This window comes from Talpa europaea (assembly GCF_964194135.1).
Source record: "Talpa europaea genome assembly, chromosome: 7".
NCBI lineage: Eukaryota > Metazoa > Chordata > Mammalia > Eulipotyphla > Talpidae > Talpa > Talpa europaea.
This window is the reverse complement of record NC_140074.1, coordinates 135,193,233-135,207,967: the sequence shown is the minus strand read 5'-3', so window position 1 is coordinate 135,207,967 and position 14,735 is coordinate 135,193,233. Positions and strand designations below refer to the sequence as shown.

The following is a 14,735-nucleotide window of genomic DNA, read 5'->3' as shown; positions in this document are numbered from 1 at the left end:
GCAGCGTAGCCAGACGCCCCAACGGCGGGCATCTGTCTGCCTCTGGGAAGCCGGGGTGCGGGCGCTGGTGCGAGCCGAGCTGGGCTCAGCTGTGTCCCGGGCAGGCTGCACCTCTGCACCTCCGCTTTCTCAGCCAGAAAATGGGCCCCTCAGAACAGCTACTTCCCTAGCGGATGGGGGCGTTCACGGTGGGTTCCCGGTCAGGGTTGCCCCAGTGCCCCTCCGCGGGTCGGCTGCTGTGGGCCCTGTGCTGGGCAGGGAGGGGCAGACGCGGAGGCTCGTCCCCCCAGCAGCCGCGGTTCCGCCTCGCAGCCCCCAGGCTCTGCGCCCAGAGTCCAGCCGCAGCTCCGCGGCCTGTTCACTGTCTCTGGGGCCCCGTCGGCGCCTCCAGGCCTCTCTGGACTCCTTCCTTATCGAGCCGCGCCCCTACCAGGGCGACCTCTGTCCACTTCCCCTCTGGGGCGCTGAGGCTGCGAAGGCCCTGAGCGCCCTGAGCAGACGCCCCGCTTACTTTATAAGCTCTTGGTGGGTCTCGAAGGACTTTCTGGGACCCTGGGGTCCAAGGTCCAGCATCTCCACCAGCACCCCCTCCCCTGCAGCCCTGCCCTCCTCTCGATGGGCCGAGACCCACGGAAGCGGCCGGAGCCTGTGCCGGCCAGCCCTGGGCTCCTGACCCGGTGGGCCTGAAGACTCCCACGGCCCCCTTGGCCAGTTCTGGTTCCCGCCGCATCCCCCCTGGATCTGAGTCTCCTGGGAGTGGCGCAGGCCCAGCCCCAGCCCTTCCGGGAGCCTTGAGCTCTTCCTCCACCCCCACCCCACCCACCCCAGGGCCAGCCCTCAGGCACCCCCAGCAGTCGGGGCTCAAACATGGCTAAGCCCTGGCCATCTGGTCAGCCAGACTGCCGCCTCGGGCCTCTGCCGGCCTGGACACCCACAGCCCGACCAGGGAGAGGGCCTGGGGCCTAATCAGCAGCCAATCGCAGAGGCAGCCCAGGTCAGGTGGTTTCTGAAAATCGAAACTTTGCTTTGGTTTTCTGAAGCATTTCCTGATTCGCTCTCTACCCTGCGGCTAGTCTGGGGTGGAAGTCGCTCCAGGGGTGCCCACAGCAGGCAGGGGTGCAGGGCTGCGTCGGAATTTGCCTCAGGCAGGTAAGCCTTGGGCAGGTAAGCCCAGGCTCCCTCACCCTTGGGGCGGGGTCTGCCTGTGCACGCGCCCTGGCCCAGGCCCGCCGGGACAGCCGGGCAGGTTGTTGACTGCACAAGGAGCTCAGCCCGCGTCCTCTCGCCCATCTCCGTGCGGGCTCTGGCCGGCCCACCCCGGGGGCCGCCTGGGGACAGGAGGGCAGCCCCGGCCCCTCTCCCCGCACGCGGCGACGCCAGGGCCCCGAGTCCTGCCCCAGGGAGAGCGGGCCTGGCTGGCCGAGGCGCTCTGGGGCGCAGAGGGCGGACGGCCACCGCGTGGGGGGCAGCGTCGGGGGCACCGTGGGACGAAAAGAGACAAAGTCCAGCGAAAGAGTGGCCAAGTCTATGCCACCGGCAGCCTCGGGTTTGTCAGGACAGCGGTGGGCGAGCCCTGGAGGGCGGGGGCGGGGGTGTGCTCACGGGGATGGGGCTCTTGCCTGGGGGGCTCCGCTGTTCCCCCACTCGAAGCACATGAGCTCATCCTGACATCTGCCCGCTGTTGGCAGCAGACACCTGCTTCCCGTGTGTCCCTGGCCCCAGGACTCGCCCCCAGTGAGAGGCGCCTGCCTGGCCCGACACCTGGCTGGTGGGCAGGAGCTCTGGGCTCCGAGACAGTAGCCTCGAGGCCAGGGAGGGCTGGGGTCCCGCATCTCCCCCTTCCTTGTTATTTAAGCTGGGACTCTGGGCGCGAGTCGTGCAGAAAGGGAGCGGCTGGAGTTGGGAGCGTCGCAGGAAGGGGCAGTGTGCAGGGTTCCCTGGGCCGGGCGGCACCGGGCGTGGAGACCCTGGTTCTCTCCAGCCCCAGCTTGAGGGATGTTGTGGCCTCCGCTGTCCAGATGTCCCGAGGTCGTGGCCGCAGAGACTATGAACCGAGACGCGCCTGCAGGAAGGCGAGACGGGAAGGGCAGGCGCGGCCTCGCGCGAGCAGACGCCACCCCGCCTAGGCTGACCTCCACCAGCCAGCACAGTCGGCCGTAGGTCCAGGGAACTGGAGCTAGGAAAGGGGTGGCGCCCATGTCAACCGAAAGGGAGGCCCCACTTCTCTCCTTCTTGTTGGCCTGACTGGTCTCCGCCCTGACCTTGCAGACCTTGAAGGCCCCGTCCAGAGAGGGACCCCATGGTCCCTGCTGCTGTGACCAGGGCTTCGAGAGAGACGCCCCACGGAGGTCAGCATTAGGAGCTGCCCTTCCGAACATTCGGTTTTTAAGTCTTATGTGTTGTGACACCCCCACCAACCCCACATCAGCGGAGAAGGTGTGCCCAGCCCCGGGACGGCGCTCCCCACGGAGCCTGAGCACGCCCAGGTCGGGCCCGTTTGTTCAGGGCCTGGCATGAGGGAAGCAGTCGCAGGGCTAACAGGCTCACAGATCTCTAGAAAGGACTTGGTCGCCTGGCACGCCAAGGGGTTTGAATACAGCTTAATTTCTTTGACTTGCTCAGTATTGCTGACAAGATTAGGTTTCTTAGCCAAGACCGGGAGTAAAAACAAAGCAGTCTTTGCTACCAAGTTAGTAAAGACTAAAACCCAAACTTAAACACTCTTGAAACCAATTTAAACTCTTTCAGCAAATGCAATGACCACCCAAAATTTTTCCTAATATGCCCCGCCCAGACCATTAACACGTCCCCTTGCTTTCCCAGCTCTTAAATCCTGCACAAGACCCTCAGAACATCCATCCCCAGGACACTTCTCCCTTGCTAAGCACACATCTCGCTTTGCTTGCATGCAGCGGTCACACCCTGCTTTTCTGATTTCTAGATTATAAGACATTGTAACAGCTGCTTTGCCATCACCCCTTTAGACACCTTCCACATAAACACAAGTTTCGCTTTTCTCTTAGGTGAGATGACATTAAAACTTAAATTTCCTTACAGTCAGCCAAAGGTAAACCTGAGAGTTCAGTAATTTTAGAGAAAGTGACATAAAATAGTCAACATATTTTCATTATCAGATTTAGTAAAACCTTAGTTTTGTAAGAGATCTGGCCACCAATTAAATAATGGTGAAAAGAGCACATTTAAGATGGAGATACCAGGCCTCCCTGGTGGTGCAAGGGGTTAAGCACTGCACTGTGAAGCTATCCGCAGCCTCTGCAGCAGCACGAGTTCGATGCCCGGCCAGGGAGCTACCCACATGGCGCAGCAGACCTTTTTTGCCTCGCCCGCTGCTCCCCTCAGCAGCGGATTTCAGTCAGTCTGCCTGTTCTGTTCCCCGCTCTGTCCCTGGTGAATCCTCTCACCCCCCGCACCTCTGGCCTGTACCCCAGTTCTTGTGTGCATAAATAAATACATCTTTAAAAAAAATAGAGCTTTAGTTTTAGGACCGGAATTTTAAATTAATTGCAGAGTTGCAAATGTAGCAATCCCTTATATCAAGTGTCTTCTTAGGCAAGCAGTAGGTAGATTGGTAAAAGCAAGAGGAGTCAGAGAGACTCAATATCGTATACATTTCCTGTACACAGGTAAGAGTCTTAGTGACCTGTCCATGTGGCTTTTTTTTTTTTTGAAGACTTATTTATTTATGCACACAAGAGCTGGGGTACAGGCCAGAAGTGCAGGGGTGAGAGATCTCACCAGAGGCAGACTGGGGAGCAGAACAGGTGGATCCACCGAAACCCACTGCTGAGGGGAGCAGCGGGGAGACAGGAGAGGTCTGCGGCGCCGTGTGGGTAGCTCCCTGGCCGGGGATTGAACTCGAGCCGCAGAGGCTGCCGATAGCTTCCCAGGGCTGACGCTTAATCCCTTGTGCCGTCAGGGAAGCCCCCATGTGGCTTTAAATGCCATCTTGAATTTTTTTTTGCTAGGACAAGGGGAAGAAAGAAGTCAGGTAAGGTTTTCCTGGGGAACAAGAGTACTTTCCCTCCAAGGAGAAGAGATAAGTGAGTTAATTGTTTTTTTAGAAAAGAACTTTATCAGGAGGAGCGAAGGCAGGAACATGACACTATCGCCCTAACACGCCTGCTGCAAACTCAACCGTTACAATTTCGGACTAGCCCTTGTTTACCCAAAAATTCTAGATCGTGATCTCAAAATTTGGGTTTTTCATGTTGGACCTTATGCTGTATTACAAATGCCTTCAAAGCTTACTAGCAAATCCAAAGTAACTTTACCAGTTTTTATCTGAAAATAGACTGTAGATTTTTACAACCAGGAAGGCGTGGGAAATAGAATTTTCTACCCATGGAACAGTCTAGAACAGTGTCTCAGGATGGCCAGAAGGAGAGCCCAGCTCCCCCACAGCTGGAGGCAGCAGAGACAGGCCGGTGATCCCAGCACCGGCGCCAAGGTCCAGGCAGCCGCTGGCTGACACCAGAGGCAGCCCCGCCCCCCCAGCAGCCAGCTGCAGTGGGTCCCCCACGTCAGCCCCCCACATTCCACCTGCAGCCTTGGCCGTGGCAGAAAGGTCTAGAGGAAGAGGTTCACACAGCTGAGGATGCCGTGACAAGCCAGGCTGGGCAGGGATTCTGAGGGCGCAGGCTTCCCCGTGGCTTCACTCATTACTTTTTCCCGATCACCCCGGCTGGCCCAGTAGATGCTGTGCCAAGTTGAAGGGATCCATCTTCTTCCTGTTCTGCCCCGTCCCGGGAGGCGGTTACACCGCAAACAGTGGAAACGTGGTCTTTCCCTGCGGGGTCGAGGCAGTTCTCGGGGGTCAGGGTGAGGACGCGGAGCGCCACAGGTGGCAGCCTGGCACAGAGATGCCCCATTCAACACGGGCAGCCAGGGCAGTGGCCCAGCAGCCCGGGGCTTCTTAGCGCAAACCCCACGTGGGGGGTACAGAGGCCAGCACCTCCTTTCCACCCCTCCCCCACCCCCAGGGCGTGGGAAACCAGGGCGGCCTCAAGGCAGGGTGAAGGTGCCACTTCGGAGAGGTGCTGGACGCAGGCAGTGGTGCCGGTCACAGGAGTCCCCGAGCTGAGGAACGAGCTCTTCTGCGGGGCTGGGGGTGGAGGGCTGGGGGTGGGGGCTCGGCAAGCAGGAGGATGGGGGTGAAGCGGAAGCAGCCGGAACCGCAGGGACAAGAACTCCAGGCAGAAGCCCAGAGGCCCGCTCCCCGCCCCAGCCCAGGCTGCCGGGCCCGCCTGGTCCCCAACCTGCCTGGGCCTCTGCTTCCTGGGGACACTGAGCTCAGAGGTGGGGACACAGGTCCCTCTGTGTATGCTCGACACACCCGTCCCCTCCCCACAGCCGTTGCACAGGAACCCAGGCCTCAGCCCTGAGCCCCTGCTGCACCCCCGCCCAGCCCCCCAAGCCCATGTCTCTAACTGCCACCTGCCCCTCTGGCCCTTCCCTGCCTTCCATTCCAGGGCTCAGAGAATCTTCTTTATGTGCCCAAGACCTCTGGGCTCGCCCACAGGGGCTGTGGATTAAAGATAAACCCATCCTCGGCAAGGCTCACCCCCCCACCCCCACCCCCGCCTCCAGCCCCACCCAGGCTCTGCACCCCCAGGCCCCTCCCTTTCTACCCTCCCTACCCGTCCTGCCTACAGCCCCACGCAGGGCCCCGGTCCTGTTCCCACTGTCCTCCAGCCCAGCCACCCCCTTCCTCTGGGCAAGTCTCACTTGGAGGTAAGGACCCCTGGCGCCGGGCACTCGCCAGGCTCTACAGTAGGAGGGTGCTGCCACCCTCCCCCGCAGGGCGGGGCGGAAGGATTGGGGGCGCCCAGGCCGGTGCGGGCCCTCCGCGGCCTGCCGTCTCACTCTGCTGCCACCCCTAGCTGCAGGCCCAGTGTCTCCTGGGCGCCATGGCCCCCCCACGGCTCTTCTGGATGTGGCTTCTGGTGGCAGGAGTGCAAGGTGAGTGAGCCTCGGGGCACACGGGGCTGACCCTCGGGCAGGAACCTGCCCCGTATGGGGTGCGCGGATCAGCTGGTCCTCTCTCCTTGAAGTCCTGGCTGTCTCAAGTCAGGGTTCCGGGTGGTGGGGGCTTCCACCCCATGGGAACCAAAGGTTCCGTGCCCTTTGGAGGGGGTCCTGGAGTCCGGTCCTCACGCTCCCCACCAAGAGGCCCCGGAGGCCCTGCCTTGGCCAGGCCAACGCACAGGCCAGCTCCCCCCAAACTCAGTACGTCCCGTGGCAGCCGCAGCTCCTGCCTGGCCCTCACTGAGTCCCCAGGGGGAAAGTGCGGGTCCAGACCCCACTTTCTTTGCGCCTGGGGTGTCCTGCTTGAGTTCCAGAGGCTCAGGGGCCTGCTGCACCCAGACGTCCTTCCACACCCCTCCCAGCAGTCCCCCAGGTGGGGGTCACCATGGGTCTCCTCCCCCCCATTCCTCTCGTGGGGTCCGGCTTCCGCAGCTGCGAGTGCTCCAGCCCCCTCCTGCCCACCTCTGTCCAAGGAGAGGAGCCTCTGACCCCCGGGAGGACGGTGGGAGGGCTTTCAGCTGACTGCCCTGCCGTCACCCCCTGGGGAGACCGTGGCCTCCTCCCACTGACCTCTGCTCTCCCGGGGCCCGCAGGCGCACAGGACGGGGACCTGCGGCTGGCCGGCGGGAACGCCCCCAGCGAGGGCCGCGTGGAGATCTTCTACAGAGGCCAGTGGGGGACGGTGTGTGACGACCAGTGGGACCTGACGGACGCCGGCGTCGTCTGCAGGGCCTTGGGGTTCGACAACGCCACCCAGGCTCTGGGCGGAGCCGCCTTCGGGCCAGGTAGGCCTGGGGGCCCGGGGCCCCAGAAGCCAGGCTGCGCCTCCCGGGGTCAGCCCAGGAAGGCCCGTCACCTGGGCCGCGGCTCCTCCGCCCCGAGCTGCAAACCTGGAAGAAGCCGGCCCCGCTGACGAGGTTGGCCTCTGGCCCTGCCGTCCAGAGCGCAGCCTGTGGGCCCCTCCGGCCCGGGGACCGCCCCTGGAAGCATATTTCTTGAAACACCTTCCCCCCAATGAGAAGGGGAGTGGGGGGGGGGCAGAGCCACCTGCAGAAGGGGAGGGCCGGGCGGGCGCCGAGCTCCCCGCCCCTCGCGAGGCTCCTGCTCCTGAGCGCCCGCCCCGCCAGCCTCTGTCCCCGCGCTGTCCCCCAGGAAGCGGCCCTGTCATGCTGGACGAGGTGCAGTGCACGGGCGCGGAGCCGTCGCTGGCCAGCTGCCGGTCCCAGGGCTGGCTGAGGAGCGACTGCGGGCACCAGGAGGACGCCGGCGTGGTCTGCGCCGGGGGTGAGTGCTGGCCTGCCCGCCGTCCGCCCCAGCGCCGCCGTAGAGCCCGCGCGCCCCGTGCCCGCCGCCCGGCGGTCACGCCAGCGCCCATGCCAGCTGGCAGGTCGCACATCCCCCTGTCCTCCAGCCCCCGCTGCCTGCCCGGCCAGGAGCCCCAGGACCTCGCTGCTCCCCGCTGGAGCTGCTGCCCCAGAGCAGCCAGCCACCTCCACGCGCCCTCTGCCCGCCTCGCCCCGGCGCCCCCGGCCCAGCAGCCGGTGCCCGTGCGCCGTCCACGCTGCTTGATGGCAGGAAGGCCGCCCCGCCCTGCCCCGCGCACCCCCGGCCAAGCCCCGTCCCGCACCGCAGCCGCCGTCTCCTGGCCGGTCCCGGCACCCCGTGTTCTCTGGCTTCGCATCGCCTCCCTGAGCCAGTGGGGCATGGGGGGCCCGAGGCCTGGGGGCACACACAGGAAGTCAGGGTAGTCACACAAGGGGGGCCGCCAGGGGGCAGCGCTCATGCTGGGCTGGAGGACAGGAGACCCCCTGGACCGTGGGGGCAGGAAGCCCCGCTGGTGGGGAGCCCGTAGGGCGATGGTGGCCATGGGGGAAGGGCTATCGGGACCCTGAGAGTCTGGGGTCCAGGGAGCAATGGGGGTTCGACCCCACCTGGTTTAGTGTCAGCATCGACTCGGGCTTATGTGTGACAAGGAAAGACGGGGTCGGGGTTAGTTTCAGGTCAGGGAGCGCACAAAGGAGGGGGCGAGCCAGCCTCCCCGGGGGGGATATCCCCCATGGGCCTCGGTGCCCTGAAGGAGGCTGCAGAGCCCCCGAGCCCTTGCGTCAGCGCGGGAAGCCCCTTCCTCTCAGATGAGCACACCAGGGAGCTTGGGGTGTGCCAAGTATCGCCTGCGGGCCTGGCCCAGCGCGCGGGCAAGCGACTGGGATTTTGAGGGGATGGAGTCTGGAGGTCACTGTCTCCGGACCCCCACCGGAGCCCGGGGTGGGAGCTGAGCTGACACCAGGAGGGTGTGTGAGCCGCGGGGGCCCCTGTCGCGGGGGCGGGCTCTGGGCTGCCCTGGCCGGGGCGGGACTGAGGCCTCGGTCACGGGGACGCAGCCACCCTAGGGCTGAAGGCCGCGAGCGGCGGGTCCCCTGCAGAGTCCTTGCGCCTGACAGGGCGGGTCCCTCTGCCCCTCCTCAGAAGCAGGAGAAAATGACACCCACACCCTGGACCTGTCCGGCGAGCTCCCCGAGGCTCTCGGGTGCATCTTCGACAGCCAGAAGGACTGCGACCTGGCCATCAGGGTGAAGGTCAAGGGGGAGGCCGAGGCCCAGGACCTCTGCGCCCACAGGCTGATCCTGGCCGCCAACCCCGAGGCCTGGGACCTGGTGAAGGAGGCGGGCAGCAAGGTGACCCTGCAGGTGGAGGCCGAGTGCGTGCCCGTGGTCAGGGACTTTATCAGGTGAGCATCGTCAGGGAGCCAAAGGCAGACGTGCCTCTTTCCAGCCACGCGTGAGGACGCGCACCCCGTGACCGCCTGTGGGTGCCCTCCCTGTCCGGCCCTGCCGTTCTGCCTCCCTCTATCCTGTCTCGCTCCCTCCCATCTCTCTCGGCCTCTGTGGGGCGGCCGGACTCTGTGCCCTGCACCCCAGGAGCCCCAGGCAGGCTCCTCACAGGCTTTTAGCAGCAGGGCTGTCCCGGCGGCCCATGCCGAGGGGGACCAGCGCATCCTGGTGGGCTCACGGGGTCAGGAGACACAGACAAGGCCTCGTGGGGGCAGTGCCTGCGACCTGGGGCGCCTGGGACAGAGGGGCGGCCGCGGGCCCCAAAGGGCGCCCTGCAAGGCCAGGCTCAGCCCTGTCGGCGGGGCCGCCGGCGGCTGCGGGGACAGGGGTCGGGGCGTGTCACTCTAGGCGAATTTGAGTTTCAGGGCGTGGGTGTCGCAGAGATCGGTCAGGACCGACACCTCCTCAAATGGCCGCCTTGGGGGTGCAGGGCTCAGGCAGGCCCGCGTGGGATGGTGGCGCGGGGAGGCAGGCGGCGCAGCGGCTCAGACAGGCCCGTCTCTCCCGCCGCCAGGTACTTCTACTCCCGAAGGGTCGACATCACCCTGTCGTCGGTCAGGTGCTTCCACCAGCTGGCGTCCACCTACGGGGCCAAGCAGCTGCAGAGCTACTGCGGCCGCCTCTTTGCCATCCTCCTGCCCCAGGACCCCTCTTTCCAGATGTCCCTGGAGCTCTACGCCTATGCCCTGGCCAGCCGGGACCCGGTGCTCGAGGAGGTCTGCACGCAGTTCCTGGCCTGGAACTTCGGGGCCCTGACCCAGGCCGAGGCCTGGCCACACGTGCCCACCGCCCTTCTCCGAGCCCTGCTCTCCCGGAGTGAGCTAGCTGTGCCCAGCGAGCTGGCCGTGCTGCAGGCCCTGGACCAGTGGAGCCAGGAGAGCCAGGCCTCCCACAGGGAGGTGGCGGCGCTGCTGCGCAAGGTCCGCTTCCCCATGATGCTGCCCCAGGACCTCTTCCAGCTGCAGTTCAACATGTCCCTGTACCGAGCCCACGAGGCGCTCTTCCAGAAGCAGGTCCTGCAGGCCCTGGAGTTCCACACCGTGCCCGTGAGGCTGCTGGCCCAGCAAGGAGGCCTGAACCTCACAGAGGCCGCCTTCTGGCCCCGACTGTACACCTCGCCCACCTGGAGCGCCTCCGTCACGGGAGCCTCTAACCCTTACCAGCTGTCCCAGGACTTCCCATACTACAGAGGAGAGTCCAGGTCTTACTACCCCTCCCAGTACTTCCAGACCCCCCAGCACCCCAGCTTCCTCTTCCAGGACAAGCAGGTCTCCTGGTCTCTCCGGTACCTGCCCACCGTGCAGAGCTGCTGGAACTACGGGGTCTCGTGCTCCTCAGGCGAGCCCCCCGTCCTGGCCCTGTCCAAGTCCGGCTACTCAGACCCCACCATCGGCTACCAGAACAAGGCCCTGATGCTCTGCGGGGGCCGCTTCGTGGCCCACGTCACCGATTTCAAGGACCAGAAGGCGGTGATCCCGAGCCCCTCGGGCACCAACGGCTCCAGGAGCGAATCCTTCTTCCCCTGCTCCCCGGGGCCCTTCAGCAGCTTCCAGGTGGTCATCCGCCCCTTCTACCTGACCAACTCCTCCGATGCAGACTACAGCTAGCCTGGCAGGGGGCGGGGCCCTCCATCTTGTCTCCTTCCCCCCCACGCCCCCACAACCACCCCCGACGCCAGCCATCAGATGTCCCTCCTGCTGCCGCTGGCCCCTCCGGGCTTAAAGAAGTTACTGGAAGTTTTCAACCAGTGCTGCTGAGCCTTTCAGGTCTACAGGCCGCTGGTTTTCGGGTGGGACCCGCGAGGCGGGGTGTGGTCGCCCCGGAGGCCACCCTCCACCTTCTCAGCCCCAGACCGTCCAGTCAGGGCATTAAAGTGCAGCTTCCTGATTCTCGCGTTCACAAGGGCTCATGGTCGAGCGCGCCAGGGATCCCTTGGGGTCGGGGCCTCAGCGGGGAAGTGAGGAATGCGTAGGCAGGAGGACCCTCACGCACCCCGAATCTGCCCTCCATAAACCCTTGCACCCCGCACAGAGGCAGGGGACAGAGAGTGTCAGCCCTGTGGGTAAGAGGCAAACCCAGAAGCCTGAATCCCGTGGGCGTTTCGGGCAGAGGAAGGGCGTGGGAAGGGCCGTCAGGGTCGGGGCACCCAGGGGCAGGCAGAGGTGCGGGCCTGGGGCACCTCGTAGAAGGCGGGGCACTGGGGCCTCCCCACCATGAGCAGGAATTCCGAGCTGTCCCTGCTTCATGGCGACACTCCCTGGGCACAGGCCGGGGGGAGCATCTGGTTGGCCAAGCTTAGGCCTCGGGGTGCCGCTCTCACCCGGGTCTAGAGGGGTTCGGCCCCCGGTGGAGGCAGGTTCAGTCACTGGGCAGCCCAGAGAGCGGCCACCAGCACCCTCTCTCCCCCACCCTCCCCACCAGCCCGGCAAGAACCAAGAGCAGACACACGGCCCCCCTCCCTGCTGATTCAGCCCCTCCCCAGGGGCCTGGGCTGCTGGCCGGAGCAGGGGTTTCTTGAGCTCTCGTGTTATTCAGAGCGCGCCCCGGCACTGCCCGCACGAGGGGCACAGGCAGCGAGAGGCAGGCCAGACCCAGCAGCACAGCCACCTGCCCCCGCCTCCCCGTGCCTCTGCCCGCAGCCCATGCCTGGCCGTCAGGTAACCGGAGTCTCCCCTCCAGGGGGCTCTGTGGGTCCTGCCATGAGGGATCCACACACTTGCACCGGCTGGCAGAGAAGACCCTAGAGACTGGGGTTGCGTCCACCCCCTTAGTGCCCCACAGCCGGGCCTCTGGGGAGCAGCGCCCTCGGTGCAGAAGCTCTAAGCTGGCAGAAGTTGGGGCGAACTGTTCTCCCAGCCCAGGCCCCACGTCCCCCGTGAGCTCCGCTGTGCCGGGCTGGAGGGTGGCTCTGTGTGTTTGGGGCGGCCCGTGACGAAAGGGGTGGTTGGGAATGCAGCAGGAGGGGCAGGATTGGCTCGGATGTTGCTGACGTCATCAGGCCCAGGTCTCTCTCCTGGCCTGAGTCATGTGACTTGGGCTCCTCCCATGGCGGCGACGCCCTGGGTCGCCCCACCTGGGACATCTGGAGCTGCCAGCGTGATCTCCTGGCTCAGAGGCCGGATGGCGGGCGTCGCGTCCTTGGGTAGAAGGTGACCACCAGCCACCATCCCGGAGCCCTCGGCTGCCCAGGGCACCAGACCGTGCCAGGTGAGGGGTCAGGTGCAAATGGATCGCAGTGGCCTGTGGTGCGAGGCCCCTGGGGCCCGGGCTCGGCGCACACCAGCAGCCGCAGGTTAGGAGACTCCCTTTCCTCCCGGTCACAGCCAGGCCCAGTGGTCAGGCCCGGTGGTCAGGCCCAGTGGTCAGGCTGGAACTGAAGCCACAACCCCCTGCACAGACATGCTCAATGCCTCACCTGCGGGCCCCTGGGCACAGCCGCCACCTTGGCCCTCCCCCACTCCCACAAGCACGCAAGCCGTTCCCGCCTTGCTGTCCCAACACCAGGCCCCAGAAGCTGTCCATAGCAGCCCCTGGCCCTCTCAGCTCTGGCCACAGCAGGTTTCCTGCAGCAGGAAACAGACTCCGCTGCTCCGAGGAAGGGCATCATTACAGGCGTGGATTATTACGCGGCTGTTCAAAAGGACTCCGCGGGCCCCAGGTACTGACCGGAGGTGTCTCTGAGACACAATGTCCATGAGACATGCGGCCGAGCAGCAACCCTACTTGAACACCTCTGGGTCTCCACTTCCCTGCCCCTCCCCCCGTGATTGAGGACGCAGGGAACCCCATCTTTTCTGCCACAGGTTTGGGGTGCCCCAATTGGGGGTGAGAAGCATGTGACGGGGTCAGTACTTGTGCTCAGGAGGGACTCACAGCTCACCCTTCCGCTTTGAGCGCATCCCTTGTGCAATGAAAGGGCTTTGAAAAGCAGTCTGCACTGCTCGGGACCCCCCAACACAGACACACACACCCCAGGTCGGGGCCAGAGGCCCACACCAACGTGCTCACGACTCCCTGACATGGCTGGAATTCACGGCGACTCCCTGGTCCCAGCCATGTGGCCCAGGCCCCGTGGGAGCTGGACGGAAAAGGTTCGATGTGGCAGCAGCTGATCCTCTGAAAGAATGTCTCTGGGGGGGCGCCAGGGGCCGGGGCCAAGCCTGGGGCAGTTGCAAAATATCAGGAAAGAATGCGGAGCCTCCTCCCGCTCCCGTGCGTCCGGGGCTGCTGGAAGCAAGGCCAGGCGGGTGGGCCCAGCCGTCCCGGGAGCAGCACGGAGGCCTCTGCCCACAGGGCCCGGGAGGCAGGCGGACGCCAGAGTGCCGCCCCCCAGGAGAGGGGAGGCGGGTGGACGGGCGCAGCCCCTGGGCGGGGAGAGGCAGTGGGCTCTGTCCTGAGGGAGGCCTCTGCAGCCAGTGGGGCAGAGGCCACATGAAGGAGGGTGGGCCTTGGGTGGGGTGTTGGGAAGGCGGGGTCAGCCCGTCCACGGGGTTGGACACCCAGGACTCTGCGCCCTCGCACGCCCCAAGACAGGGAGAGCTTGGGGCTGGGTCACCACTCCTTATCAGCCCCCGAGCCCCCAGAGATGACCAAAAGCTCCCTGGTGCCTGCGCCCCAGGTCTGGGCTGCCCTGCACCCCTCACGCCCAGGCCTGCACGCAGCCCCTTCCCCGGGAGGCGGGCAGCCAGGCGTGTGCGAGCTTCGCGGGGGCCGGGGGCCGAAAACAACACGCGTTGGGTCTCACACTGTCCGAGACCAGACGTCTGAGGTCGGGCGGGGCTGCTCACCCCGGAGGCTCTGCAGCCCCTGCCCGCTCCGTCCAGCTCCAGGGTGGCCAGCGGTCCTTGGATGGCCACACCCGCGCCTCGGCCTGTCTCCACGCGGCTGCCTCCGGTGTGTGGCTGTGTCGCTTCTCCCTGAGCTTCTACAAGGACGCCAGGCCCCGAGCGTGGGCACCCCGCACCCCCAGAGGTCAGAGGTCAGAGACGGGCCCAGCGCTCCCAGCTGCAAATCACAGGGTGGGGTCCCGGGGCCTAGAGCCCCCTCAATAGCACGCCTCAGGTGTGGTGGAGGGGGTCCCCAGGAACACCGAAATACGCTCCCCAGCCTGCAGGGAACCCCAAGGGTGTTATATAGTCTCGTGCCAGGAACCAGGGCAAAGGCCTGATGTACGACTTATGACATCACAAGGTCATACCCCCACGGCCCATTCTGACCGGGTCCCCTTGGTCCCCTTTCCACTGCAGCGGGGGGCCTGGGGGTGGACAGAAGGGTGCCCGGGGTGGAGAGGCGCGGGCTGGTGTCTGCCCCGCAGAGGCAGGGAGGGCCGTGAGCAGCTGCTCCCCATTACCAGCCTCAGCCCTTCTTAAGGAGTCTGTGAGAGGCTTTTCCCTCCAGTCACTGCAGACCGCGGGGACGGGTGGCGGAGCAACGTTGCCTTGGCAATGCAGACTTGGGGGTGGCGCTGGTGACCAGGGCTGCTTTTGCCTGTGCCATCTCCCGGGGCGCTCCCTGTTCAGCGCTGGGGCCCCCTGCCCGCCTGCGGGGAGGCCCCTCCCTCCCACCCGCGCTCAGGCCAGCCCTGCGAAATCAATTCCAGCAGGAGGGCATTGTAAATGTGCCCATTTCAAAGCAGCAAATCCAAGCGGAGCCCCTGGCAGCCACCGTGGCACCTGCCACTCCCTCTGCAGCCGCCACCCCACAGGCATGGGGACCCCTGGGCTCCAGGTGAAACGTGGCCCAGGAGTCACAGCTCAGGCCTGACCTCCCTCGAGCTGTGTGACCCGGGAGGGGCCCCCCTCTTTGCACCGTGGTCAGGAAAGCCTGTCTCCAGGGCCGCGGCAGAAATAGAGGAGGGGG

General features: G+C 65.3%; 1 protein-coding gene across 1 annotated transcript; it reads left to right on the top strand.

Annotated features, from left to right (window-relative positions):
- Positions 1-5,927: 5,927 nt before the first annotated feature.
- Positions 5,928-10,483, top strand: LGALS3BP (galectin 3 binding protein; the record flags this gene model as incomplete). Its single annotated transcript, XM_084238097.1, has 5 exons — positions 5,928-5,979; positions 6,639-6,830; positions 7,198-7,329; positions 8,518-8,773; positions 9,391-10,483. 5 exons carry the CDS (start codon positions 5,928-5,930, stop codon positions 10,481-10,483), a joined length of 1,725 nt encoding a protein of 574 aa, XP_084094223.1.
- Between the last annotated feature and the right edge of the window lie 4,252 nt (positions 10,484-14,735).